The sequence below is a fragment of the Schistocerca cancellata genome, chromosome 4 (genome assembly GCF_023864275.1).
Source record: "Schistocerca cancellata isolate TAMUIC-IGC-003103 chromosome 4, iqSchCanc2.1, whole genome shotgun sequence".
Lineage (NCBI taxonomy): Eukaryota > Metazoa > Arthropoda > Insecta > Orthoptera > Acrididae > Schistocerca > Schistocerca cancellata.
Genome location: NC_064629.1, coordinates 382,413,850 through 382,440,717, shown reverse-complemented (window position 1 = coordinate 382,440,717; position 26,868 = coordinate 382,413,850). Strand labels below are relative to the sequence as shown.

The window sequence follows — 26,868 nt, the reverse complement described above, 5'->3', positions numbered from 1 at the left end:
AAATTTTACTTTAGATATTGTCTGTAAGTGTTTCATGAATGAGATTTATTCACTTAGACTTTACAGCAAATTCTCAGTTTATTTTGTCAGTAGTTTGTCTGTTAATATAAACAAATGCCTTACTGAAATCTGCAAACATTGCTACAAACACTTTTGAATCCATGAATAATTTGCCTTTTATAAAACCACATTGATATTCACCAAAATGACTGTCCAGTGTTGCTTCCACTTTGTTTATTAGAATCTTGGAAACTATTTATTGTAAAACTCACAACAGTTAAGTTCTTCTGTAGCTCTAAATGTCTTGCTTATAATCCTTCTTATGTAGTGTATGTATTTAGGCTACCTTCCACTCACCTGCGATTTTTTTCATTTTCAAGATTTCTTTAAATAGCTCTCTATTATTTTTTTCTTTTTTTATTATTTCAAAAGTTTCACTTTGATAGGCTTCTCCTCTAGCTTCATTGTTTTTCATGATTTTTAATTACTTGTTAAGTTTCTTTGATAGACAGAGGTAAATTTTCTTTTAGATTTTATTGTTTGAGAATTTCAGCTTATGGACTGGTTTTGAATAGTTAAGAAACTGATCAAAATGTTTTGCAAGTATTCCACAATTTTCAGGTTTACTCAAGCCAAGTCTGCCATTTGCATTTACTAAACAGGCACTTGGTGTTTAGTGTCCCTTCAGTATGCCATTGTAACAAATACAAAGTTGAGATTTAAATTCACAGATAAGATCAGGTTCGTAGTCCGAAATTTGATTTCTATTTGTAGTTCACATCACAGGGCTTTTCCTCTCTCTCCACCATTGTTGTTTGGAAGTTTCTGGGTTCAAATCTTTATTTAATTTTCATATAGCTCCCCTTAATTATGAATGCTTGGTTAATGTCTTAAACAGGGGCAAGAGCAACAAAAGTTTTGCAGCTGTGTTCTCACGAAGTGGTAATTTTGACTTACGACAACTTAATTTTGTGGAAATTGATGTGAATAATTTGGGAATTGGTTTTTGCAGTATAGTTACTGTTTCAGTCTTCACTAGAGCTTTATTTTACTTAATGATGGTGAACTGCTGTTTGTGGTAGTAGTCTGTAGGTACATTACCTTTGTTCTATGGTGATGCAAAGACTTGTCCATAGACAAGTTCGCATATGTTAATTTCTTAAAAAATGTTATGTATGTTTTCTCTCTTTCACTGAGAAATTTAGATCAACAAATCTTATTGTGTATTTTTCTCCCATTTCTAGTATAAATGGTGTGCTTCCACGTAAATTGACTATTTTAAATTTAGAATTGAGTTTTTGTGGTGGATAATTATTTTCTCTTGTGCCAACACCAAATGTTTGCACTGCAGCACATGTATGACTTTAAAACAAATATTGTTTTAAATACACTCCTGGAAATGGAAAAAAGAACACATTGACACCGGTGTGTCAGACCCACCATACTTGCTCCGGACACTGCGAGAGGGCTGTACAAGCAATGATCACACGCACGGCACAGCGGACACACCAGGAACCGCGGTGTTGGCTGTCGAATGGCGCTAGCTGCGCAGCATTTGTGCACCGCCGCCGTCAGTGTCAGCCAGTTTGCCGTGGCATACGGAGCTCCATCGCAGTCTTTAACACTGGTAGCATGCCGCGACAGCGTGGACGTGAACCGTATGTGCAGTTGACGGACTTTGAGCGAGGGCGTATAGTGGGCATGCGGGAGGCCGGGTGGACGTACCGCCGAATTGCTCAACACGTGGGGCGTGAGGTCTCCACAGTACATCGATGTTGTCGCCAGTGGTCGGCGGAAGGTGCACGTGCCCGTCGACCTGGGACCGGACCGCAGCGACGCACGGATGCACGCCAAGACCGTAGGATCCTACGCAGTGCCGTAGGGGACCGCACCGCCACTTCCCAGCAAATTAGGGACACTGTTGCTCCTGGGGTATCGGCGAGGACCATTTGCAACCGTCTCCATGAAGCTGGGCTACGGTCCCGCACACCGTTAGGCCGTCTTCCGCTCACGCCCCAACATCGTGCAGCCCGCCTCCAGTGGTGTCGCGACAGGCGTGAATGGAGGGACGAATGGAGACGTGTCGTCTTCAGCGATGAGAGTCGCTTCTGCCTTGGTGCCAATGATGGTCGTATGCGTGTTTGGCGCCGTGCAGGTGAGCGCCACAATCAGGACTGCATACGACCGAGGCACACAGGGCCAACACCCGGCATCATGGTGTGAGGAGCGATCTCCTACACTGGCCGTACACCACTGGTGATCGTCAAGGAGACACTGAATAGTGCACAGTACATCCAAACCGTCATCAAACCCATCGTTCTACCATTCCTAGACCGGCAAGGGAACTTGCTGTTCCAACAGGACAATGCACGTCCGCATGTATCCCGTGCCACCCAACGTGCTCTAGAAGGTGTAAGTCAACTACCCTGGCCAGCAAGATCTCCGGATCTGTCCCCCATTGAGCATGTTTGGGACTGGATGAAGCGTCGTCTCACGCGGTCTGCATGTCCAGCACGAACGCTGGTCCAACTGAGGTGCCAGGTGGAAATGGCATGGCAAGCCGTTCCACAGGACTACATCCGGCATCTCTACGATCGTCTCCATGGGAGAATAGCAGCCTGCATTGCTGCGAAACGTGGATATACACTGTACTAGTGCCAACATTGTGCATGCTCTGTTGCCTGTGTCTATGTGCCTGTGGTTCTGTCAGTGTGATCATGTGATGTATCTGACCCCAGGAATGTGTCAATAAAGTTTCCCCTTCCTGGGACAATGAATTCACGGTGTTCTTATTTCAATTTCCAGGAGTGTATTTTCTATTTCCTGTAAAGTCTTTTGCAGATTTTTAATAAATTGGTTCATCCATATGCTCCGCATGCAGTGCTGTTTATAATACACACATAATTCTAGTTATAAATGTGTAAAATACTGAAGTGATGTCAGCAATTTTAATTTGAAAGTTCTCACTGAACTCTAATGACGTGAAGTGTTTTACTAATTAATACTATTACTTTGAGTTATTTCTTTGGTTTTCAAACAAGGATATTTGCAAATAAATTGAATCATAATGAGTACACCTAAATTTTCAAAACACCTGTGGTTGTAACCATACCTGATAAGACAATGAATAATGATGTTTAAAAAAAGACATTAGATGTGATTATTAGAATAACTGCTTTAACATTATGGAATCCTTAATAAACAGAGTAATGTCATTAAGCTATCACTGCATTACTGCTGCTGCTTTATATAACCTTTGTGATACTTCAGGTTGCTAACTTAATTAGTAACAGACGAGATCGAGGTCAGTGTGATGAAAGTAATCTTATACTGCAAGTTTTGCAGTATAAGATTGAAAATATCCACATGATTGTGGATCAAATGTGACACTGTATTTTCATTATTTATTCCGCTATCATGAACTCAGCTGTAGAGCCATTTTCAAGTGGAAGTAGATAATTGAAACCGATAAAATGTATGAATAACAAAGTGCAGCGCATAACATGGTAATATTTGATCAACACGGTTTAAGGAGCACTACTTCGGTTTTCACCTTGCATTTTAATATAGTTCTCCAGTCAAAATTATTATAGTTAAATAAACATATAATAAAAATTTAGTGAAGTGGCAGCAATGATTTGATTTGAAAAATATATTATGACAAAAGCTCACAACAAAGGAAAAATCATTGTATGATATCATTTCTGTGTTCTATAGCCTGCTGTATTCTAGAGCAAAGAGAAGTGAACATGAGTGAATGAGAGTAAAGCCTCAATTACAACACAGTGAATGCAAGCAAATACAAGCTAAGAGCATTAACAGACAATCTGCCAGTGTTCACAAACATTCCTTTGTACCTGGAACAAGCATTTACACTGGAGGGAAGGCAATTGAACATAAGAGAACAAGCATAGCATGCCAACTCTACTACTACTCACACAGGTTTCGCACGATAACACTGATTACAGCTATGATATGAATCATTGATATTGGGATAGGATTATTTTGTCCACTATTTTTGACAAAGCAAGCTAACTGGAGTAGGAATTTAAGTATTACTGTGTACATAATTATGAAATGCCTGGAGGTACTGCTCTTAAAACTGAAATGCAGCTGTAGCCTTCTTTTGCATTATTCTAAAACATGGCACATATGTCGGCTGGCACCTTTCAGTAGTTCCTCCTAACACTTTAAGAAGAAATTTAAAAACAGAGCATTAATTACCAATGAATAACAAAGCAGTTCACATGCAAAACAACAGATGAATATTCTCTGTAATAGGACACAATCTTCCTCCTTTGATGCTTCCCTAAAAAAACTGACAAGCAGCTGAACATACTGAACAGAAACAAATTTTTTTGCGCTCCCCCACTATTTACACCAGAGAGAATTTTTGTCTGCTTCTGTTCGCTCTGGTGAAAGTCAGGCCTAACTGAGCAATGTGTTAGTGCTCTCTGCCATTCTTTCTATTACTTTGTGTCTGGCTCCCAAGAATTTACTCAGTAGTAAGGTAACATGACAGAACAAGATTTAGATAACACTAATGCATGCAAACATTGCGATTTTGTGTCCACTACTAAATTGTTCCTTGCTGTGAACATGCACTTCATTATGTAATGATCTGGACATCTAAATATTTAATGTCCAACAGAGCTTGAAACTAAAGGGCTCTGATAGCAAATTCCAGAAAATAAATGTGAAAATGGCAGTTCAGTTTCTCAGCCACTACGCTGCTGCAGTCATCAGAACTCTTACAGCAGTAAAGTATTGCAGAGTGATACAGAAGAAAACAGTTTGTTTTATAGAATTTATGAGCAATCTGTTTGGTGTCTGAATTGCAGGGCAGCATTTTTCTCTAATCCAGGTAGGTGTGCTCTATCAGAACAATGCCCAGCAATAATGGAAACAATAGAAAGGGCAGAAGAAGTTTTAAGTACTGTACATAAAACTGACAAAAAACATAGGTAAAATCACAACACCACTGTGCATTACATGACACAGGCTGTTAATACTACTGCTAATTTTTTGTAGATAAACAAATGGTTAGCATTAACTTTTATCCCAACAATCAGATGAAATCAAGATGTCAGAGAATTTATTTTCAGTGTACTGTCAGAAAGGTGGCTACACCCAGAACCCAACAGCAAGCCTACTAAGATGCCTGTTCCTGACTAGCACTATTAACTCACTTATCAAACCTTCTGACACCTTTAACTGTGAGGATGACACTCATCAGGTACTGTTACTGAACAACTGTGAGATGGAAAAGGAAGATGATGAACCTCAGCTTTTGAAGAGCTCTGGAAATGAGAAAATACTGCCTCAGCAGATGGAGAAGGGAGTACAATAGATACTGAAGAATATCCTCCTTCCTCCTCACAGAAAGACATTCCTTCCAAACAGTGGGCTGTAGCATACTTTGCTGGCTTCCTAGCAGGTAAATGTATCTAGAAGAATGGTTGGTTGAGGTGTAAAGAGACATACACTTGTAGCAATTAGCTTCAACAGAAGAGAGAATTATTTACTCTCCATAAAAGTTATGTAGCTGGTAATGTGTAAGAGTCTTCAACTGGGCTCAGAGCTCTAACTACAAAGTTTAGCAATGTTACGGAAATGTCTTTACAGGCATGCAAGTCTTGTTTTGTACAGTTTATTTTTAAAAGAAATATAAAGTTTAGGATCTTTCACTGGCTGGATGATGAGGAACATGAAGAACATAGACTTTTTATTTTAAATTACCTTGTTAAATGCAAATCATATTATAGTTTCAGAACAACTTTCAAAGAAAAGTTTCTGAGAGCTCTCCCAAAACATAAGGAAACAAAATATGTGGTTTATTTATATTGTGTTGAAGTGCGAAATAAAAAGATCTTAGTTACAATGCACTAATGGATTTTATTGTCTTTCCTTCATCACTCTACCTCATTGTGCTCCAAGGAAATAACATGTTAAATTTGAGCAACATAGTACTGTTTATAGCAGCAGATGTGCTGACTCTAGGCATATACTACAACCCCTCACATATCACTCCCACAGAGATCATGATGTCTAGATCAGTTACATTACAGCACACAGAGAGGCATTTGTAATATAATTGTAATCAGATACAAACTGTGGTTGTGGTTAATATATGCAAAGGAATACTTATAAAGGAAGCAAAAAACTTTTCCTTAAACTTGTTTACTGTCTTAATGTGAAAAACATATTGTCATTATAATTTACCTAAACCGTAGGCACCCTATGCGAAGTGAAGGATTATGTCCATAGTGTCAGGACATGATACCCATGACATACAAGGGTCATTTTTAAAGTAAGAACCAATTTGTAAGGGGGAGAGAGAAACTTTACTTATGAACGTAAATTGTATCACAAACTACAATATGCACATTTTTTCACTTCTCAACATAGTCACAATGAACATTAAAACATCTGTCAAGTTGTGGCACCAGCTTTTGGATTCCAGCATCAAAGAACTCTCCTACCTGACCATTAAACCTTAGTAACAATTTCTTTCAATATGTCATCATTTTCCAAGCACTTTCCACCAAGACATTCCTTCAGTTTTGGAAACAGGTGAAAGTCGAATGGTGCTAAGCCAGGGCTGTATGGTGGATTATCCAGTAATTCCTAATGAAACTTGTCCAGTTGCATCTTTGTTCTTGCCACAATGCGAAACCGAGCATTACCGTGAAGCAGAACGGCGCCACTAAAGAGCAGCCCTCACCGGCAATTTTGAATAATGCACCTGAGCTTTAATAATGTTTCACAGTACCTCTAAGCATATATTGTCAGTCCTTTTGGCAAAAAGTCTAACAGAAGAATGCCTTTCTGGTCCCAAGAAACCATGATCATGATTATCCATGTTGAAGGTTCTTGATTGAATTTCTGTGGTTTCATCAAGGAGTTTGAATGATGCCACTCGCTGGATAAACTCACGTTTATTCTCTGGAGTATAGTGCGGAATCTGCATTTCATCACTGGTCACAATGTGACCACGAACTCATCACCATCCTTGTGATAGTACTCCAAAAACAAACAAGAATGTGACATTTGCTTTCTTTAGTGTTCTTCTGCCAGCTTTTACAGCACCTATATTGCACTTTTTTTTTTTCTTTTCTGTAGTGAAGTTCGTCAGTAACAACGGGAAAGGCTACTGATCTTGAAACTTGGGGAAATTTCTGATTCAGCTCACCAATAGTGAAGAGCCTGCTTTAGCAAAGTGCCTCATCAATGTTTTGGGTCAAGCCTTCATTCGTGACAATAGGCCATCCAAAACATTCTTCAACACGAACATTTGTTTGTTTTTCATTAAACAGCCTACACTATTTATGCACATTTCCATCATTCATTACACCTGCACTATTAACTTCAACAAGCTGCTGTTGAATTTCAGCAGAACAAATTTGTTTGGCATTTAAGAACAGAATAACAGAGCGCATTTCACAATCGGCAGGATTACTGACTGGCATATCCACAAACAAAGCAGTATAACCATACAACCAATACTGAATGAGACGTAAAACATAATGGCTACTTAGTGAGAGAATAGCCAAGAGTGGCTGACCATGAACAGACGTCAAGTGACGAGATGCATGGACACAGTGTGTTATGGGTTCTTATTGTAAAAATGACCCTTGCACTCAAAGCAGGAGCTGTGCTCAAATCATTTACTTGATTATCATTTATAGCAAGCATTACTCTCCTGTTGTTCATCAGTGAAATTTTTATCTGATGCAGTCAAATCTCTGTGTTTTATCGTACATGTCCATTTTAGCTTCAAGCAGAGGCAATCAAAAGTACTAAGAAAAGCTGTAGTCTAATTTTTTACAGGACTTTCTCAAAACTGATCTGTTTCCAATAATTAACCATTGTTTATTTGTAGCTACACCAGTCAATGTGTATTTAATGTGTGTGAATAAATTAACTGATTACATTCAAAGAAGCCGAGATGAAACTGTAGGTTTTCTAGTTTCCCCATAAACAGGAAAAAGAAATACAGTAGAAGAAGAATGGGTATCTTTGAAAGATGAAACATTGAAGCCAACAGAGGATCAAGTAGGTAAAAAAAAAAAAAAAAAAAACAACAAGGAGTAAGAGAAATCCTGAGTAACAGAAGAGATACTGAATTTAATTGCTGAAAGGAGAAAATATAAAAATGCAGTAAATGAAGCAGGTGAAAAGGAGTATATACGTCTCAAAAATGAGATTGACAGAAGTGCAAAATAGCTAAGCAAGGAAGGCTAGAGAACAAATATAAGGATGTAGAGGCATATATCACTAGGGGTAAGATAGATACTGCCTACAGGAAAATAAGAGAGACCTTTGGAGAAAAGTGAACCACTTGCATGAATATCAAGAGCTCAGATGGAAACCCAGTTCTAAGCCAAGAAGGGAAAGCAGAAAGGTGGAAGGAGTATATAGAGGGTCTATACAAGGGCGATGTTCATAGGGACAATATTATGGAAATGGAAGAGGATGAAGATGAAATGGGAGATATGATACTGCATGAGAATTTGACAGAGCATTGAAAGACCTAAGTCGAAGCAAGGCCCCAGGAGTAGACAACATTCCATTAGAACTGCTGATAGCCTTGGGAGAGACAGCCCTGACAAAACTCTACCATCTGGTGAGCAAGATGTATGAGACAAGCAAAATACCCTCAGACTTCAAGAAGAAAATAGTAATTCCAATCCCAAAGAAAGCAGGTGTTGGCAGATTTGAATATTAGCAAACTATCAGTTTAATAAGTCACGACTGAAAAATACTAAAACGAATTCTTTACAGACGAATGGAAAAACTGGTAGAAGCAGACCTTGGGGAAGATCAGTTTGGATTCTGTAGAAATATTGGAACACTTGAGGCAATACTGACCCTATGACTTATCTTAGAAAATAGATTAAGGCAAGGCAACCTATGTTACTAGCATTTGTATACTTAGAGAAAGCTTTTGACAGTGTCAACTGGAATACTCTCTTTGGAATTCTGAAGGTACCAGGAGTAAAATGCGGTGAATGAAGGGCTATTTGCAACTTGTGCAGACACCAGATGGCAGTTGTAAGAGTCGAGGGACATAAAAGGGAAGCAGTGGTTGGGAAGGTAAAGTGAGACAGGGTTGTATCCCATCCACAATGTTATTCAATCTATATATTGAGCAAGCAGTAAAGGAAACAAAAGAAAAATTTAGAGTAGGAATTAAAATCCCTGGAGAAGAAATAAAAACTTTGAGGTTTGCCAATGGCATTGTAATTCTGTCAGAGACAACAAAGGGCCTGGAAGAGCAGTTGAATGGAATGGACAGTCTCCTGAAAGGAGGTTGTAAGATGAACATCAACAGAAGCAAAACGAGGATAATGGAATGTAGTCAAATTAAATCAGGCAATGTTGAGGGAATTAGATTAGGAAATGAGATACTTAAAGTAGTAAATGAGTTTGCTGTTTGGGGAGCAAAATAACCGATCACGGTCGAAGCGAAAGGATATAAAATGGAGACTGGCTATGGCAAGGAAAGTGTTTCTGTAAAAGAGAAATTTCTTAACATCGTGTATAGTTTAAATGTCAGGAAGCCTCTTCTGAAAGTATTTGGATGGAGTGTAGCCATGTATGGAAGTGAAACTTGGACGATAAATAGTTTACACAAGAAGAGAATACAAGCTTTCTAAATGTGATGCTACAGAAGAATGCTGGAGATTAGATGGGTATATCACATAACTAATGAGGAGGTATTGAACAGAATTGGAGATAAGAAGAATTTGTGGCAAAACTTGATTAGAAGAAGGGATCGGTTGGTAGGACACATTCTGAGGCATCAATGGATCACCAGTTTAGTACTGGAGGGAAGCGTGGAGTGTAAAAGTCATAGAGGGAGACCAAGAGATGAATACACTAAGCAGATTCAGAAAGATGTAGGTTGCAGTAGTTATTCGGAGATGAAGAAGCTTGCGCGAGATATAGTAGCATGGAGAGCTGCATCAAACCAGTCTTTGGACTGAAGACCAAAAACAACAACAACAACAAACCACAGCAAACGAACTGCACAGCAGAGAATAAACACACACCATGGAGCACAATGAGTGTATAAACTAAGTAACTAATCTAACAATTCATCAGAAAGCTTTTACTGCAATACAGCCACTAGCTCACAAGAAATGTTTACAGCAGTTACTTTTCATTGATTTTTATTCATTTATTCTGCTTGTAAGTGGAAGAAGTATACCTACAGTAAAAAGAAAATTGAATTGTAGAATTACTGGAACTAATCTGCATTCATCAATGGAAAACTCAAGAAAAATTATTTGAGGATAAAAAAACATTATTGGTTGTGAAATTAAATAATATCGGTTATGCATTTCACCCTTTTGTGCATCATCAGATTGTGTAAAAGTAGCTGGATGTGTAACACATCCACCATAAAGCCATATAACGTGGAAAATGGGATGCAACTGTAGCTGGATATATAATCCATCCATCATAAAAAAATGCACAAAATACAAGATGGACCTTGAGCACACAAGGTGACACCAACATAGCAGTACAAAATAAGGCCAACTTACAAAATGAATGTGGCATGAGCCACACACAACAAAATGTCTGTCCGTCACGCATACAATATTTGTCAGTTCGTGTGCTCAAGATCCATCTTGCACTTTATATGTTTTCTGTGATGGATGGATTACATATCCAGTTACTGTTGCATACATTTTCTATTTTATATTGCTCATGATGGGTGGGTTACATATCCAGCTACTTTTACTCAACCTGATGATGCCACAAAAGGTGAAATGCATTATTGCTAGTAAATAATTTCACAAGCAAGACTGTTTTTATTCGGAAATAATTAAAAACCAGTTGCTGTATCACCCTGCCACAATGGAATAATTTCTTCAGATACATTGCTCGGGAAAATGACAGTCGACCTTCACTACTGTTGGTTACAGGACAAATGCACTTGGCTTGCAGCATTCTGGCTGAGCTGGCTTCTGCTCAGTGGTAACAAACATTGGTGATGACACATCAGTGAAGAAAGAGCATGGGTATTACAGCGTCACCTGCGAAATCTGCCGTCTGACAAAAAACTATGCAGTTGCCTGTCTCCCCCCCCCCCCCCCCCCCTTTTGTGTTAAGGATGAGCAATCTGTTTCTTAAATTATGTGGGCTTGAACTAAAGACTTTTATATAAAAAAATCCACCTAAAAATGCAAAAATTAGGTATTACAACAGAGTAGTGAAGGCAGAATGTCTGTAAACAATCAAAAGTCTAACATTAAACTGTAATTTAGATAAATTACAAATAATGGAAAGGCAAATAATCAGAAAAATATAAGGGGCGATAGAAAACTTTCTATTTGAGGGTGTTGCTGCAGGGTATACATAATGTAGCATGACTCCAATGTAGGTATATAAGCACCGACATGTAGGTAAGGGATTAGTGTGGCATTTGTACACATGGAAATGTGAACTATTGTAGCGCTATTGCCAAATCTGTCTAAACAGAAAAAATGTGTTGTTATTCTTTTCTTGAAGACACTGATCGAACTGGGAGGCCAGCCTCATGCAGAAGTTATGCCAACTCAAATTAGAGACACTTGAGCTCCTGCCCTATATTCCTGATCTCACTCCATGCATTTGGTATAGTATATTCAACCTGATGCATTGGTGGGATGATTGCCTCAATGTTCATGGTCGTTCTGCCTGGTCGGCATACCAACTGTGGAGCGTATAGCCTTTGAAAAGAAATATTTTGACCGCCTCTTACATTAGCCTCAGAAAGGAACTATGGAAGGTTGTAAATTATGAAGTAAAGACGACATTTATCAAAACACGGGAAACGTATAAGAAACCATCAGAAAAAGAAGACACTATTTTTTTGGACATTTAAACTGAATGCAAAAGAGTAGTTTAACCAAAGATATCTTCAAATACTCATGGGATAGGAAGTCAACAACAAGATGAATCCCAGAAGCAAAGAAGGATTTACAAAAAGTAACAGAAAAGCTGAAGAAACAACTGACAGAAAAATGTTGAGGGAAGAAGTATTGAATATGGAAGGAGTCCAAGGGAAAGGAAGGAGGATTTACCATTTAATGTCCTGTTAACATTGATCTCATTAGAGACGGATCGCAAGTTTGGATTAGGGAATGAAGGGAAGGGAATTCAGCCATGCCCTTTTAAAGGAACCATCCTAGCATTTACCTTAATGAATTTAGAGAGAGTCAAGGTAGGAGAGTGGCGGGGGAGGGGGGGGGGGGGGTGGGGAACCCTTGTCTGATGTGGTCAGAAGACAGACATAAAAAAACATAGTTTACAGATGAATGAGTACAGGAAGAAAATAAAACATGAAAGAATAAGGAATTTAAATTAGCACATTGTCCTTAGTTGACCCATTTGAAAAGAAAAAGAAGTACACAATCCAGTTTCATACATATATTTTGTAATGTGATTGCTTGAACTAAAAGATGAAAGCAAGCTTTTGCCCTAAAACATGCTGCAAAACTCAAATGTCAATATCTGCATATGTTATAGTGCATTCCGTAGAACTTTGAATGCATTATGTTTCAAAATGGCAGTCACTAGAGATAAGAAAATCCATGTATTTCTGATTAAGTAAAATGGCAATTTTCAAGGTTTTCTTCCCTTTTTAAATGTGTGTGTTCCCTCTCAGAAATTTCAATGTGCCACTGCAATAATTTCTTTTAAAAGCATCTTTCCCTGCACATGCAAAAAAAATACATGGCACAAAATTGTCAAAATATTTGCAGTAATTTGATTCGTGTGAACAACTAATTGTTGATATATGCAAATTATGCTTCACTTACAAGTAGTTTCCCTAACAAGCTGAGAAGGAGCTCAGTCGCTGGCCACTCAGGTTTGTTGACTGTTGTAAGCAGATCCTGGACAAAATTTTCAAACAATGGTCTGTAGTCAATTTCTTCACTTTTATTTCCACATTTGTTAAGGAAGACAGTAAGGAAATTTGCTGCAGTCCTCATGGCAGTTTCATATTTACTCACAATGAGAACATCACGATCCATCTGGAATCAAACATTTCAGATTCTTAGAAATAAATATCTCTACACTGAAATTACTATTCACCATAACAATCACATTAAACAGTGTAGGTAGAAAGAGAAAAATTCAGCACATAAGTTGTCAAAAATTTCACAATGAACATAATTGATCTCATCATTTACAGATTGTTATGTGAGAATGTGAAAAGAACAACTTGCACAACAAAATGAGATGCACACTGTTCGGAGACACAACGTAACTTCATTATTTGAAACTAGTTCATCAAATACAAATATTTGTAACTAGTTCAATTCCCTGGCAGAAAACTTTGGTGGAGAGAAGTAGAAGAAGTTAGCGTAACATTGCAGAAAGTGCTTAGAAGCGAAGGGAAATTATGTGGAAAACTGAAGTAGGTTTATATGACAGTGAAACCACAAATAAAAGTTACCAAAAATATTTTCTGTGACTAAATGGCCTTCACTTTTTGACTGTATGACATATTTTATTCAATGAAACACTGTTAGATTTTAAAACTGCAAACATGCAATTGATCATGACCAAATTCTCTAGACTGAAACATTGTAGTACAATGAGCAAAATAAGTTTTCCTCACAACTAAAATTTCTGTTACATCAGTAATTCTGGCTCACAAATCTCATTACAATGCTTGGTTAAGTGTGAAAATTTTAAAATGTTTTGTGAGTAGAATGTGACAGTTATTTGAAAAGGAAAGAAAATCAAAACAAATGAACTCCTCTTAACCAACCTCCTTAACCACTAAACAAGTGATTGTTCTGAACAATGCTATGCATGGGCAAGTCTATGGGAAGGTAAAGAAGGTACTGCTTTCACTACAAGATTTGCCATTGTAGCTTCATACACATATCCCATTCTGAACATACTTTGAAACAGTTTAACTTACAGCCCTTAACAACACAGTTAACCTTACATTCACTATTTTCTCCTTGTTTTCCTCCTCATTTTCCTTTGGATCCTTGTCTTTCTCCTTCTCTTTTTCTTTGTCTTTCTTTTCATCTTTCTTTTCCTCTTTGAATTTATCTTTCTTTTCAGGTTGCTGGAGACGTTCTGGAAGCACTACCACACACTGAATTAGTTGCAGAACTAAAGCAGTCAACATCTGTATGTGTTCCTCTGAATTGAGTCGATATGTCCTTAAGCTCCGTTTACTGCTTGGTAGCCTAGCAATTGATGCCAAAATGTCATCAAGCAACAGTCTCCGGTGTTTTTCATACTTGGTAAAAATCTGTAACATTTTTGAAAGTAAACATTTAGAAAAATTAGTGTTGAATAAAGCTCACTTTTAAAAATTAAAGCTGAACTTCCATCTTAGCTCTTTAAGGAGAAATTTTTATAGATGATTCTCTTCAAAATACAGCTCTTACCGAAAAACAATACAAACCATTACTATAGTTTAGCCTACTTTATCAGTTATCACAGTCTTTTAATTCAAATACAAGAAATAAGCAGTTTTGCATGACATTGAAAAGAGTAACACTCTAATATGAATTATAAAGTGTGGGGCAAAGTATCACAAATTACACGCAACAGAGAAAGAGATAACTAGGTTCTGGAGCACTTAATATGTTTATCTTGTTTCCAACACACTAAAAATAAGAAGACAACATTTATGAACACTTAAGGATATGCACAAACTAGTAACACAAACAGGAGACACCATTTAAGTCTCTCCTACTGTGATGAAAATATGGCTATCATACTTACAATAACACAGATCACTTTTTCATCCTTTTACATTGAAGTACGGCAAATGGCAAGAAAATTACTCACTGTTGTCACTAGCTTCAGAGCCGATAGCTGAAGCTCACTGACATTCTCCACAAAGAATGGTGCCACACCCAATGATGATGCATGCAATACAGCTGTATCTGTGAGGACCTGAATATTAAGCAGTTCTGCAAGCAGTCCCACAATTTCATTCAGTTTGTTGTATAAAGTCAAAATGCTTTTCTCACGAACTTCTTTTGCATGTGCACGTTTCTTCCTGGCATTGCCAACATAAATTTCTGAAAATATTTAGAGAAGAAAAATTAATGACATGACATACCATAACTAAAATAAATGACATGTCTAATATTCACACATCAAAGAAAGTTCTGTATCACCCCAGTTCCCAGAACTCCTGAAGACAGACATTGGCTGTGGGTATTGTATCACAGACAAAGACACAGTCCCTTAGACAGTTCAGAGATGTCATTAAACCTGCCCAAAGATGTAAACAACCATGCATGAGCAGTGCGTATTAGATGGAGGGGTCTGACAGCCGATCAGTTCCTAACATTCCACCAGGAAGGAGGTACATGGCTTGTGTTGTCTGTAGTTCAACCATGCCTAGACGGTTGATACCACAGTTCGATCACGTCCGCATTTTTACTTTGTGCCAGGAAAGGCTCTCAACAAGGGAAGTGTCCAGGTGTCTTGGAGTGAATCATAGTGGTGATGTTTGGACATGGAGGAGATACAGAGAGTCAGGAACTGTCGACGACATGCCTCACTCTGGCCACCCAATGGCTACTACTGCAGTGGATGACCAATACCTATGGATTATGTCTCTGAGGCACCCTGACAGCAATGCCACCATGTCGAATAATGCTTTTTGTGCAGCCACAGGACATTATTTTATGACTCAAACTGTGCAGAATAGGCAGCATATAGGGCAACTTCACTCCCGATGTCCATGGTGAGGTCCATCTTTGCAACCACGACATCATGTAGCGCAGTACAGATTGGCCCAACAACATGCCGAATGGACCGCTCAGGATTGGCATCACTTTCTCTTCACTGTTGAGTGACGCATATGCCTTCAGCCAGACAATTGTCAGAGACGTGTTTGGAGACAACCCAGTCAGGCTGAAAGCCTTAGACACACTGTCCAGTGAGTGCAGCAAGGTGGAGGTTCCCTGCTGTTTTCGGGTGGTATTATGTGGTGCCGATGTACACCACTGGTGGTCATGGAAGGTGCTATAACAGCTGTACGATACGTGAACGCCATCCTCCAGCCAATAGGGCAGCCATATCAGCAGCATATTGGCAAGGCATTCATCTTCATGGACGACAATTCATGCCACTATCGTGCATATCTTGTAAAATGACTTCCTTCAGGATAACAACATCGCTCGACTCAAGTGGTCACCATGTTCTCCAGACATGAACCCTATCGAACATGCCTGGCATAGATTGAAAAGGGCTGTTTATGGATGACGTGACGCACCAACCACTCTGAGGGATCTACGCCGAATCACCATTGAGGAGTGGGACAATCTGGACCAACAGTGTCTTGATGAACTTGTGGGTAGCATTGCACGACGAATACAGGCATGCGTCAATGCAAAAGGACATGCTACTGGGTATCAGAGATACCGGTGCATACAACAATCTGGACCACGACCTCTGAAGGTCTTGCTGTATGGTAGTACAACATGCAATGTGTGGTTTTCACGAGCAATAAAAATGGTGGAAACGATGTTTATGTTGATCTCCATTCCTATTTTCAGTACATGTTCCAGAACTCTTGGAACTGAGGTGATGCAAAACTTATTTTGTTTGTATTTTAAATTCAGTTGCCATCCCCTTTTTGAGTATGCTGCAGAAGTTAACACTGGGAAGCCCTTACACATCCACCATACAGTCCCTGTCTCTCTGCATTTTTGGAGTCTGAAGAAAGACATTCATGACTGTTGAATTGCTTTGGATGGAGAGGTGCATGCCTGGGTACAATGAAGATTTTGTAGGCAAGCACTGACATTTTTCTATGAAGGTACTGACCATTTTGTCTCACAGGGGATAGCTGTATAGCCATTACAGCATTTACTTTTCAACTGTCTCCAATCCTCCACGACATAGCCATCGCAGTCTCAGTCATATGCACTGTCTCCAGGGAAAAGATAATCTTTAGCCAAAACGATAAAGAAACATGCAGAGGCAAAAGTATTTGTCAGCTTCCACCACAAGCAGCATACCGGATAGAGTTCTTTCACTGAGAGCAGTTAGGCAAACAACACACACATTCCCAGCCACCACGACAGATCATGTGGTGTGGTGTTGAGTCTATATACAATAGTGGAACACGACTGCAGCCAGCATAATGGTCCTAGTTTATGGGTTATCTTTGGTGTGTTTTTGTTTTGGCTGGGTTTATTAATATGCTTTATTCTGGGCTTGGTATGGATATAGCACTGATAACAGTCTTGCCAAAATATTATTGTTCTTACAGTTGGTGTAAGCATAGCAGACAGCACTACAGTAAGATGAAGTTAACAGAAGCAGAATTATGTAAACATAACTTTCACTTATGCAGCAGCAAGAACAGACTAATTGAAAATTAAAATACTTTATGCACAGTTACAATAAAATTAAAACAACAATTTGACCACTTCACTGGAACTTCCAATCAGAGATTTCCTTACATATGGGTTGGTTGAAATGGCTCTGAGCACTATGGGACTTAACAGCTGAGGTCATCAGTCCCCTAGAACTTAGACGTACTTAAACCTAACTAACCTAAGGACATCACACACATCCATGCCCGAAGCAGGATTCGAACCTGTGACCATAGTGGTCGCGCGGTTCCAGACTGAAGCGCCTAGAACCACTCGGCCAAACCAGCTGGCCCTTACATATGGGGACAGGTGGAAGTCAAAGAATACAAAATCTGGCAATCAGGGTAAGTTTTGTGACAGTTGGCATATTGAATACCTCAATTTTCTTATTGTCATTGCATCTTAGTAAGGAGATTCGTAGCCATGGTGAAATGTATTTTTTATCTAGGCTAATACAGAAAGCCTCCCCCCCTTTTTTCCCCAACAGACTGTCATAGTATTTCCCAGTTAGTGTTTTAGCATTTGAAAGGTCATCAATAAGAAGAATCCCTACTGAATATCATCAAAATCTGATCATAACATTTAAAGGAGATGAAATTTGATGCAAGATCATCAGCTTTAACAGTCTTTCATTTCTATCATGAAATGATGGGAAAAATTTACAATTTGCATTTTTCTCATACACTTGATGCATCTGCTATTTCACATATCTTAAGTCAAAAACCTTTTAATACTATTTTGTACACTTTCTCAATGTTTTCAGCTGTGGTTGTAGTTTTCAGATACAATTCATGTGCATCATTTTCAGAAGTAGTAGGGCCACATTTGAATTCAGCCACCCATTCAAGGACTGCTGTAAGTGAATGAGTACACTCCTTATACAGCACGTTACAAAATGATACAAACATCTTTAAGGTGCTGCAGGTGTCTTGAGGAACAAATTGAGGATGGGGACCTATATCTAGAAATGTCATACAACAACACTACATAGTGTCAAACATATAGGGATTAACACCTGTCACAAGGCCATCCCTGCAGCAGCAAATATGAATTTGTATGCTGTGGGATTGAAAATAGAGTGCCTGGCAATGGATCAGCAAGAGTTCAAGATGTCATATGGCATAGAAATCATCCACAACTGTCATGATGTCACTGCAGAGACTCAGTACAATAGAGGTAGAGGCAGCAGCTTACGAGTTAGTGTTTGCTGCTGAATGTGTGGTGTAGCCCTATAATTGTGACACATTGTAGCAGTATTGGACATCTTTGGAATGACATGTCCCTATGTAGGTTTCTATCCTGAATTTGTGCTTTAAGGCATCCTCTACAACCACAGTAAGTTTGTGAGCAGCACTTGTCACATCCTTTATATGCTGGTGTGGAAAACTCAAGGACGAAAATAATTTTCACATGGCGTGTCACTGCCAAGCAACATAGCTCAATGAAACTAGGGTCATACATAAAAAAGAACTGTTGCAGTATAGTACAGAAGGAAACTAAAAGAAATATGCAATGACAGTTTTACTCAAGGACAATAAGTACGTTTAAGTTGCCACGATCTGTGATGGTGCCCTGGACATTACAAAAGGCAGGCTATCATTTTTAATAGGGTGTGAGATCACCAAAGAGGGTAATGTATACTGCGCAATATGCTCCCATGCTGACTGCAAGGTTGGTAAGGAGTTCTTCTGCATACGGCATTCCACTCCTCCACTAGCATGGTTGACAACTGCTGGAGTTTCATTTGTGTATGCGGCCATGATGCAATAAATTTCCCCAATGCATGCCACACACACTCAATGAGGTCTAAGTCGGGGAACAGGCTGGACAGTCCGTAACACCTGCACCACCAAAATGATCATATTCAACGATGTTGGGACAGCCGGCCCGAGTGGCCGAGCGATTCTAGGCGCTTCAGTCTAGAACCGCGCGACCGCTACAGTGTGTGTGATGTCCCTAGGTTAGTTAGGTTTAAGTAGTTCTACGTTCTAGGGGACTGATGACCTCAGATGTTAAGTCCCATAGTGCTCAGAGCCATTTGAACCATTTTGATGTTGGGACATATCCTTGTATGGCAAGAGGTGGGAACATGTAATGCATCCAGCAACAATGTGGAACGTGGAATGTGACTTTTTGTGGTCCAGGTGTTATGATGAAGGTAGGCATAAAGTCCCAGGAGCGTACTGATCTTGAAATATTTGATACTGTTTGCTCATTGGTCAGCATTATTATAACACTGTACTCCTTCACAAGTGCATCTTTCCGGGGGTGTCTTTGGCCCTGACACCATTGGTATGGATGACAATGCAAAATCATGTTGAACAGCACAGGTGGAGGACTTCTTGAAATGAGAGGATATTTAGTGAATGGACTGGCCTGCCCATTACACTAACTTCAATTGCATCAAGCACATGTGGGTTGCATTGGGGAGGTGTATAGCAGCACATTCTCATGCACCACCAACCATTATCCAGTTGTCAACCACACTGCTGGAGGAATGCAGAGCCCTAATACAAGACCTCCTTATCTACCTTGTAGCCAGTATGGGAACATTTTGCACAGCAAGCACTGCTGTCCATGGTGATGACTCCCCCAATTCAGAACCATGCCCTGAGGATGAAGGGACCACATGAATCCCCTTGAATTCAGTTTTATTACTGTCTTTGAATTAAAATGTCATTTTTGTACATCTTATTGTAAATTCTTTCAGTTACTGTCTGTCCTATACTACAGCTGTTCTTCCTTCGTATGGCCCAAGTTTCATTAAGCTAGGTAACTTGGCAGTGACACGTCATGCACAAGTTTTTTTCACCCTTCAGTTTTGCACACCAACATATAATCGGGAACTGAGATTAAATTTCAGTATGCTATAAAGTGTCCTACACAAAAAATTTTACGATAGCAAAGTATTCCAGTTTATCTATTTCCCACGATATTTTATGAAGCCATATGAATAGAACTAACCTGTAGATCGAGTTTATATGCGACTTACATTTTGCACAAGGTGTACCACCATAACAAAAACAAAATTTCATTGATATTACTGCCTTCTTTGCACCTGGCAAAGAACTTGTCACCTTTCTCTTTAATAAAAGTTGTACCATGGAAAATTAATCCAACGGCTAAGGACCAAATTTGCCTTCGTAGAATAAATGTACTTCTAAATAGTGTAGTATTTCTTTTCACTTACCTTTAGCCTTTCCCTCCACTCTGTAAACAGGATCAAATGATGGGTAGATAGTATTCTGTAACTGATATTTGGTAAACAAGACTATCCTGTCAATAACATCTTCTAAATATATCCTCTTTGGCATATTTGGGGACGTAAGTATGTTGAGTGAAGTTAGTGAAGCATCCACAGCCCTCATAACACTTTCCATTGTTAGCTCTAACCAAAGTTTGCTTTCATCCTCATCATCATCCTGAAACATTTAAAGCAACAATGTTAAATATATACTTAAGTTAACATGCTCTCTCTCTCTCTCTCTCTCTCTCTCTCTCTCTCTCTCTCTCTCTCTCCCCCCTTCTCCACACATTTCAGTATGGCAAGGTTCTCACTGAGGCGGCTGGCTATGCTATATAATTCATGATATGCTGCAGAAGCAACCCATATAGGTGGTTCGCATGAAAGTGTGGTTCGCGTGGCTTCACTGTCTCACACTGTGACAATAACAATTTGACATAAATGCATACTGGTATAGCATTGCCTGGTACAACAGGGGCTTCTGGTTGCTCTACGCAATGGTATCATATGATACTAATTTCAAGTCATTAGAAGTGCCCTGAAAAAACTTGTTTCCTGTAAATGAGGCAAAGCTACATCCATCTCTACTAGATTTCTCAATAAAGCTATTTTTTGCATAAAAAATAAAAAAACTACAGCTGTTAGGTTTGCATGCGTTCTCCGCTATGCACACACACACATTCACTTCTAAAGAAACTATTCAGTAAAAATCATTTTTTCTACATTCCCACATCAGAGATTGATAATGAACTTGTTTTCTTTTCACCATTGCCCATAGTTATTGTGACTCTTCACAAATAAGTGAACCATCGGGCATATTTTGAGCAGTTTGCAGTGAAGAATGTGTAGTCACTATCCAGTTTACATTTGGTGGGTTTTAGCTCATACATTGTTGAAACATACTGAAACTGTTTTTTACAATGGAAGGAGAGCTATACCTCTTTCCCTTGTCCACAAAACATGCGAAATATACAGGTGGTTGTCTGCATGCCACACACAAGGCTATTGCCATCTGTTATGCACAGTACGGAACTCCCTCACATTTCTCTTTTTCATATGCTATCAATAAAAGCAAAGGCTGGAAATGAAAAGAACTAATTGAAATAAAATGACACTGGGAGTCATCAGCTAATGCTGACTGGGTGTTTTTCTACCCATGCTTCTTCATTTCAGGAAACTTTGCAACAGGTGTAAAAGAGATCTGAAAGCTAAATTCAGGTTTCTTCTGAATGAGCAGTTGGATGTAGCCGAGGACACTCAAGGTTTCCTTAACATCACGAGCTTTTTCCATTTCTTCAAACACACTGACTGTTCCTACACAGAGTTCTTATTTTGCTAATACAACATCGATGGCGACTGATCTCACTTCGGACCCGGAATTTCTTCTGAATATTCCTCAGGCTCAGTCACATATTACTATATAAAACTAAACAGTCGTAGAAAGACTTATCTAGTTTTATTAATCTGTAACCATTATTTATAAATGTACCACATTCAGAAACGAACCATAGTAGGTGGTCCCACAAAAAATAAACTTTTCATGGTAGCATTTTTAACATCGTGCACACTTTCACTAACTTATCTTATTGCAAAGACTAGCTTCTCAGCAGGAGAAATAGCGAGTCAAAATTTTGTGTCCTGCTCTATCAGAGTAGATGATACTTGGTACTCCAGAAAGTGGAAACCGCCTGGACTCAATCTGTGGTATGTGTGTTCATGCTGAGTGACCTCATGAGAAACCACAGATGAACTATGTTTGATATTTATAGTATTCATGGTAGTTTTTCAGCTTTAAATAATGACCAGCTACAACAATATTCTCTTCCAAAGAGGTGAAAATTGCAACTGAAACTGAGATATGAATCGTGCATCTTGTTGCTTGTTCGTATCACGAGTCACGTCACATATTGTATGGCCTCAGTGGGAACATGACTGTCGCACTCATAAGTATTGCTCTGAGTGGTGTTTACTGCAACCTGTTATACTACATAACTTATCTCCTCATTGAGAACTGTATGTAATTTTTTCTATCATCAGTACAGGAGGAAGTGGGTGTGTGTTTTTCATATTTTTGACAAAGGCCTTGTTGGCTAAAAGTTTATTGTGTGACAGTCTCTTTGCTGTGCCTATCTGTGACTCAGCATCTCTACTATATGGTGAGCAGCAACTGTCCTTTTCCTTATACTGATGCAAACTCTGTGTGACATCTATATGTGGTAATGGTTGTGCAGCTGAAAACAGTTTTCTACTAAAGATTACACTCATTAAGCCACTTTTAGTGTTTCTGCAATGAAATTATTTCAGTATCTTGAAGCTAAACAGCAGGATATGATCAGTTGTACTGATTGAATTTAGCAAATAACAAAGGTGAGGTGATCACCATCCTCAATGGTGAAGGACGGAGTGATTGATAGCCATGTCAAAAGAAATAGTTGACTATCTTCAGAAGAGGCCAAATCTCTATCTCCCCCCCCCCCCCCCCCCCCCCCCCCCCCCGTTCAACATTCCATTGCTGACAAGGCAAGAGTGTGGCCACAAGCTCGGATAGGACAAGAAAGCAGACCATACCTTTTTTAAAGGGAAGCACAATTGGAACTTGTCCATTGGTCACAATTTGCATGGTCAGTGTGTTAGATCTAATTAAAGTGTACTGATGATTATGAGTGATTCATCTGAAGACATTGCATTGGAATGTCAGCCATCTAGGTAAGCTAATAATTACTTTCTAAATTTGATAAGTGATAGTTAATAACCAGAATGGGCCATTGAGTTTAAATATAATATGTTACGATACTTTCATTATATCTTCTGGTACTTTCAGAGTCATTGTATGTTATGTTGTATGGTTCCTTTTAATTCAGGAGAGACCACAGCTGCTGAGGAAGGCAGTGCTTCTGCAGCAGCTGACAAAATGTCTGCAATGAAAATGAAGCAGAGAACAGAGGAAGATGATGTTATCAACATCCGGGGAAGTGGAAGAGGAGTATAAGGCAACAGCAGCAGTATGCGGAGAGGAGTGTACTACAAGCAAGAGCACAATAGTTCCAACTAAAAGCCTTCTTGTTAATGCCACCTGCTGCAAATAGCAATGCTCAACTTAAATCAACTTAAAGAAGAAGAGTGAGAAAATATATTTGATTCCTTCTGGAAACTTTGTGATTACAGTTGGCAACTGTGTATCTTCATGGACTTGTTTATTCAGGTCCAATTATGAGATACAGGAAAGAAGTTGGTTCCAGAAATCCTAAAGACATGAGGTTCAGATATTTCCCAAGGACTGGAGAGGGATATTTAAGGATGTGCAACCTCTATACATAATAAAATAACCTTTTATTCAGACACATGTACTAGCCAAAACAAGAACATTAATGTGTCATTGTCTCTATCATGAACTTACGTTATTTTTACTTGCCAAATGATAGTGATTTTGGTTTAGTGGAGAAAGCCAGCATGAAGCAAAGAAAATACACGCAAAGAAAACATCACCTATTGTCATCATTGAAATGAATTTCTCAGATTTCTTATTCTCCAGGAACTTGGAGAATTCAGTAATGAACACAGAAAAAAGTCATTTAACTGCAGCACTTGAGGGTATATGGGTATTATACTTAATAAATTAATTTACTAAAGCCTGTTCCCCAAGAAATACAGCATTTTTGTAATCAGAGATGGCTGTCTTAAGGAACAAGACTAAACGTAAGTTTTTTCAAATTTATTTGAATTTAGTACAGTAGTCAAGCCATACTCATAGTAAACATTAAGGCACCGAGATGTGGAGACTTTTGTCTCAGAGTTGACCAATTGGTTTGGAGACAATATATACAGATAATAATATACAGTATTCATGTATGGGTGATGTTATTTTATTAACTTTATCAAGGTGCGTTCTGATACTTCAGTTAATGATTCCACTTCATACGTGAGCAATGTATGTTTCAGAACAATAGCAGAACTGCTAAGATTAATAAGACAGGATTTTCACACGTCAAGTTTAGTATGTAACTAGCTGGACAACGCTGATCCTAACCCAAAATATATGAAGTTAAGACTTTAATGCTCCGTATGGATAAAGGCTTCACAGCAATCAATGACACTTCTTCGCACGAGTGCAAACTAGGTTTAATTTAACACGATAAATTCACAGTATTGTTTTCAATGATGATGGTATTGGGGTTAGATATTTACTTATATTTCAGGTTCTCATAATTAACAGCAGAGTTATTTTATACTTGGTACATTTGATAATGGTGATTGAGCTGCTGCGAAACTAGTCACGTAAACTTTCTGTAATTTACTGTGACTATGGCTTGCCTCCTGTACTGTACTGCATTATTACTTCACATTTCTATACATTTTGACTAAACTCTGGGCTTTACTTTTTACAGATGTGTTACAACAAGGTTTCCCTTTAGGTGGTTGTTAGGGGTAGAACCCAATTCCAAGATTTAGTTTCCACAGTCAATTCACTAACAAAAAGTAGTACTTAATGCAAACTCAGTAAACAAACAACAATAAACAGCCAATGTTCAGTTATTCCTGCTCACATTCAATTGTGCATACCCTCATGTATCCACACACCTGTTTGACCCAAACTTGTCAGAACAAGATTTCTGTGGGTGGTGTGGTGTCATTTTTGTCATAAATGGTAAGTAAATAATAAACAATTAACAGACTAGAAGAAAATTAACAGGAGTTAAAGAGTCCTTTAACTTTTTTTCTAAAATTAACTTAAAAGGTAATCTATTACTTGAAAAGTTAACTTCGATAATTAACAATTAACAGATTAAAAGGTCTTGTGTCCAGCTATGGAGGCAACACAAGTTTAAGTAGAAGGATGGGGCAGGTTAACAGGTAAGCCCTTTGAAAGGAACCATCCTAGCATTTGCCTTTATTTGTTTAGAAAAATTATGGAAACTCTAACTCTGTATGGATGAACAGTAATTATTTTAGCTGCTATCCTTCTGAATGAGAGTCCCATGCCATACCACTATGCCACCTCACTAGGTCTCTGACCATTGAACGAATTTACTCAGTCAGTTACGGTGTAACTTACAGTTCAACACTAATTTCAAACCACAAAGCAACTCGGCATTTTTCACATTAACAAATCATTGCCAGGTGAGAAAGAAGTGATAAGAGTGAGACCAAATTCTAGGACCAATTGCTGATTGACCCTGAAATTTTGGATTTTTAGTCCGACACTTACCCACCCGCCACACACCAATCAAAGAATAGATACATGTAACTTAAAAAATAATTGACATTCAGGAGGCATTTTGCAGAAGGTACTCATTAAAGTATTATTCTCAGACACTCCACATCAATGAGGATCTCCTCAATATGGAAGGAGACTAAAAAAATCTAACATAACCTATTCAATAAAGAAAATGTTCAGAAACATGAATGTAATGGATAGTTACATGTACACAAAGTGAGAACCCTAACAAATAACTTACAGGATCTGCAAGTGGTGATATTCTCGTTCCATCACGTATATTCTTTTCCAAAATAGTAAGCATGCGAACAAGACGTTCTGGTGGTATCGATTCCATGGCCCCAAGAGTCTTGAGCTTTGCTGCTTCACTGCACAGGTCCTGTAACTGGTACTTAGGAATAAGAACTTCCGGTGGTGTGTCCGCCTCTGTATCTACAACAAATCAAGAGTGTAAGTTAACAGTCTACATTAAATTAAAAACACACTAACTTAAGAAAATTATCAACAAAATTGTGTGTGTGTGTGTGTGTGTGTGTGTGTGTGTGTGTGTGTGTGTGTTGCACCATTTCAATGTAGTAATTTGTTCATTGTAAATAAGTATTGTAGTACTTCTAATATATATTCATTACCTTATACACAAAACAAAAAAACTTTTTTTTTAATTTTAAATTCAGTGCATTAATGTGATCTTAGTAAATGAGCGTTGTAAAATGATCCTTTCATATAACGTTCATTTAAAGAAAAAAAGACAATCATTCCACTTGGGACCTGTGGAAGGTAAATTAGCTTATTTGTTTTAGTTGTAAATATTTGTCATGTATTATTGCTTTTCTGACTTGTTCTACATCCTGGAGGACCTCCTCACTATGGATCAATTGGAATGAAAGTAAATCAATCTAATCTAATCTAATCTACAAAAGAAAGAACACTGAAGGAAATAAGTAATTATAAAAATTAACTGGGACTACACAAATTTTGAATAGTACATTTAAAAAGAGATAATACAATATATATATATTTGGACATTTACAACAGAAAAACTAGAG

The 26,868-nt window shown here is 38.5% G+C and overlaps 1 protein-coding gene across 1 annotated transcript in view; it reads right to left on the bottom strand.

Annotated features, from left to right (window-relative positions):
• The window catches only part of LOC126184817 (nipped-B-like protein), a 123,025-nt gene that overhangs the window by 69,212 nt on the left and 26,945 nt on the right, over nt 1–26,868 (bottom strand). The window contains exons 9-13 of the mRNA XM_049927395.1: nt 26,064–26,254; nt 20,554–20,785; nt 14,815–15,050; nt 13,955–14,269; nt 12,813–13,028 (exon numbers count right to left, since the gene is read on the bottom strand). Coding sequence (XP_049783352.1) covers nt 12,813–13,028; nt 13,955–14,269; nt 14,815–15,050; nt 20,554–20,785; nt 26,064–26,254 — 1,190 coding nt within the window. The remainder of the gene's footprint in view (nt 1–12,812; nt 13,029–13,954; nt 14,270–14,814; nt 15,051–20,553; nt 20,786–26,063; nt 26,255–26,868) is intronic.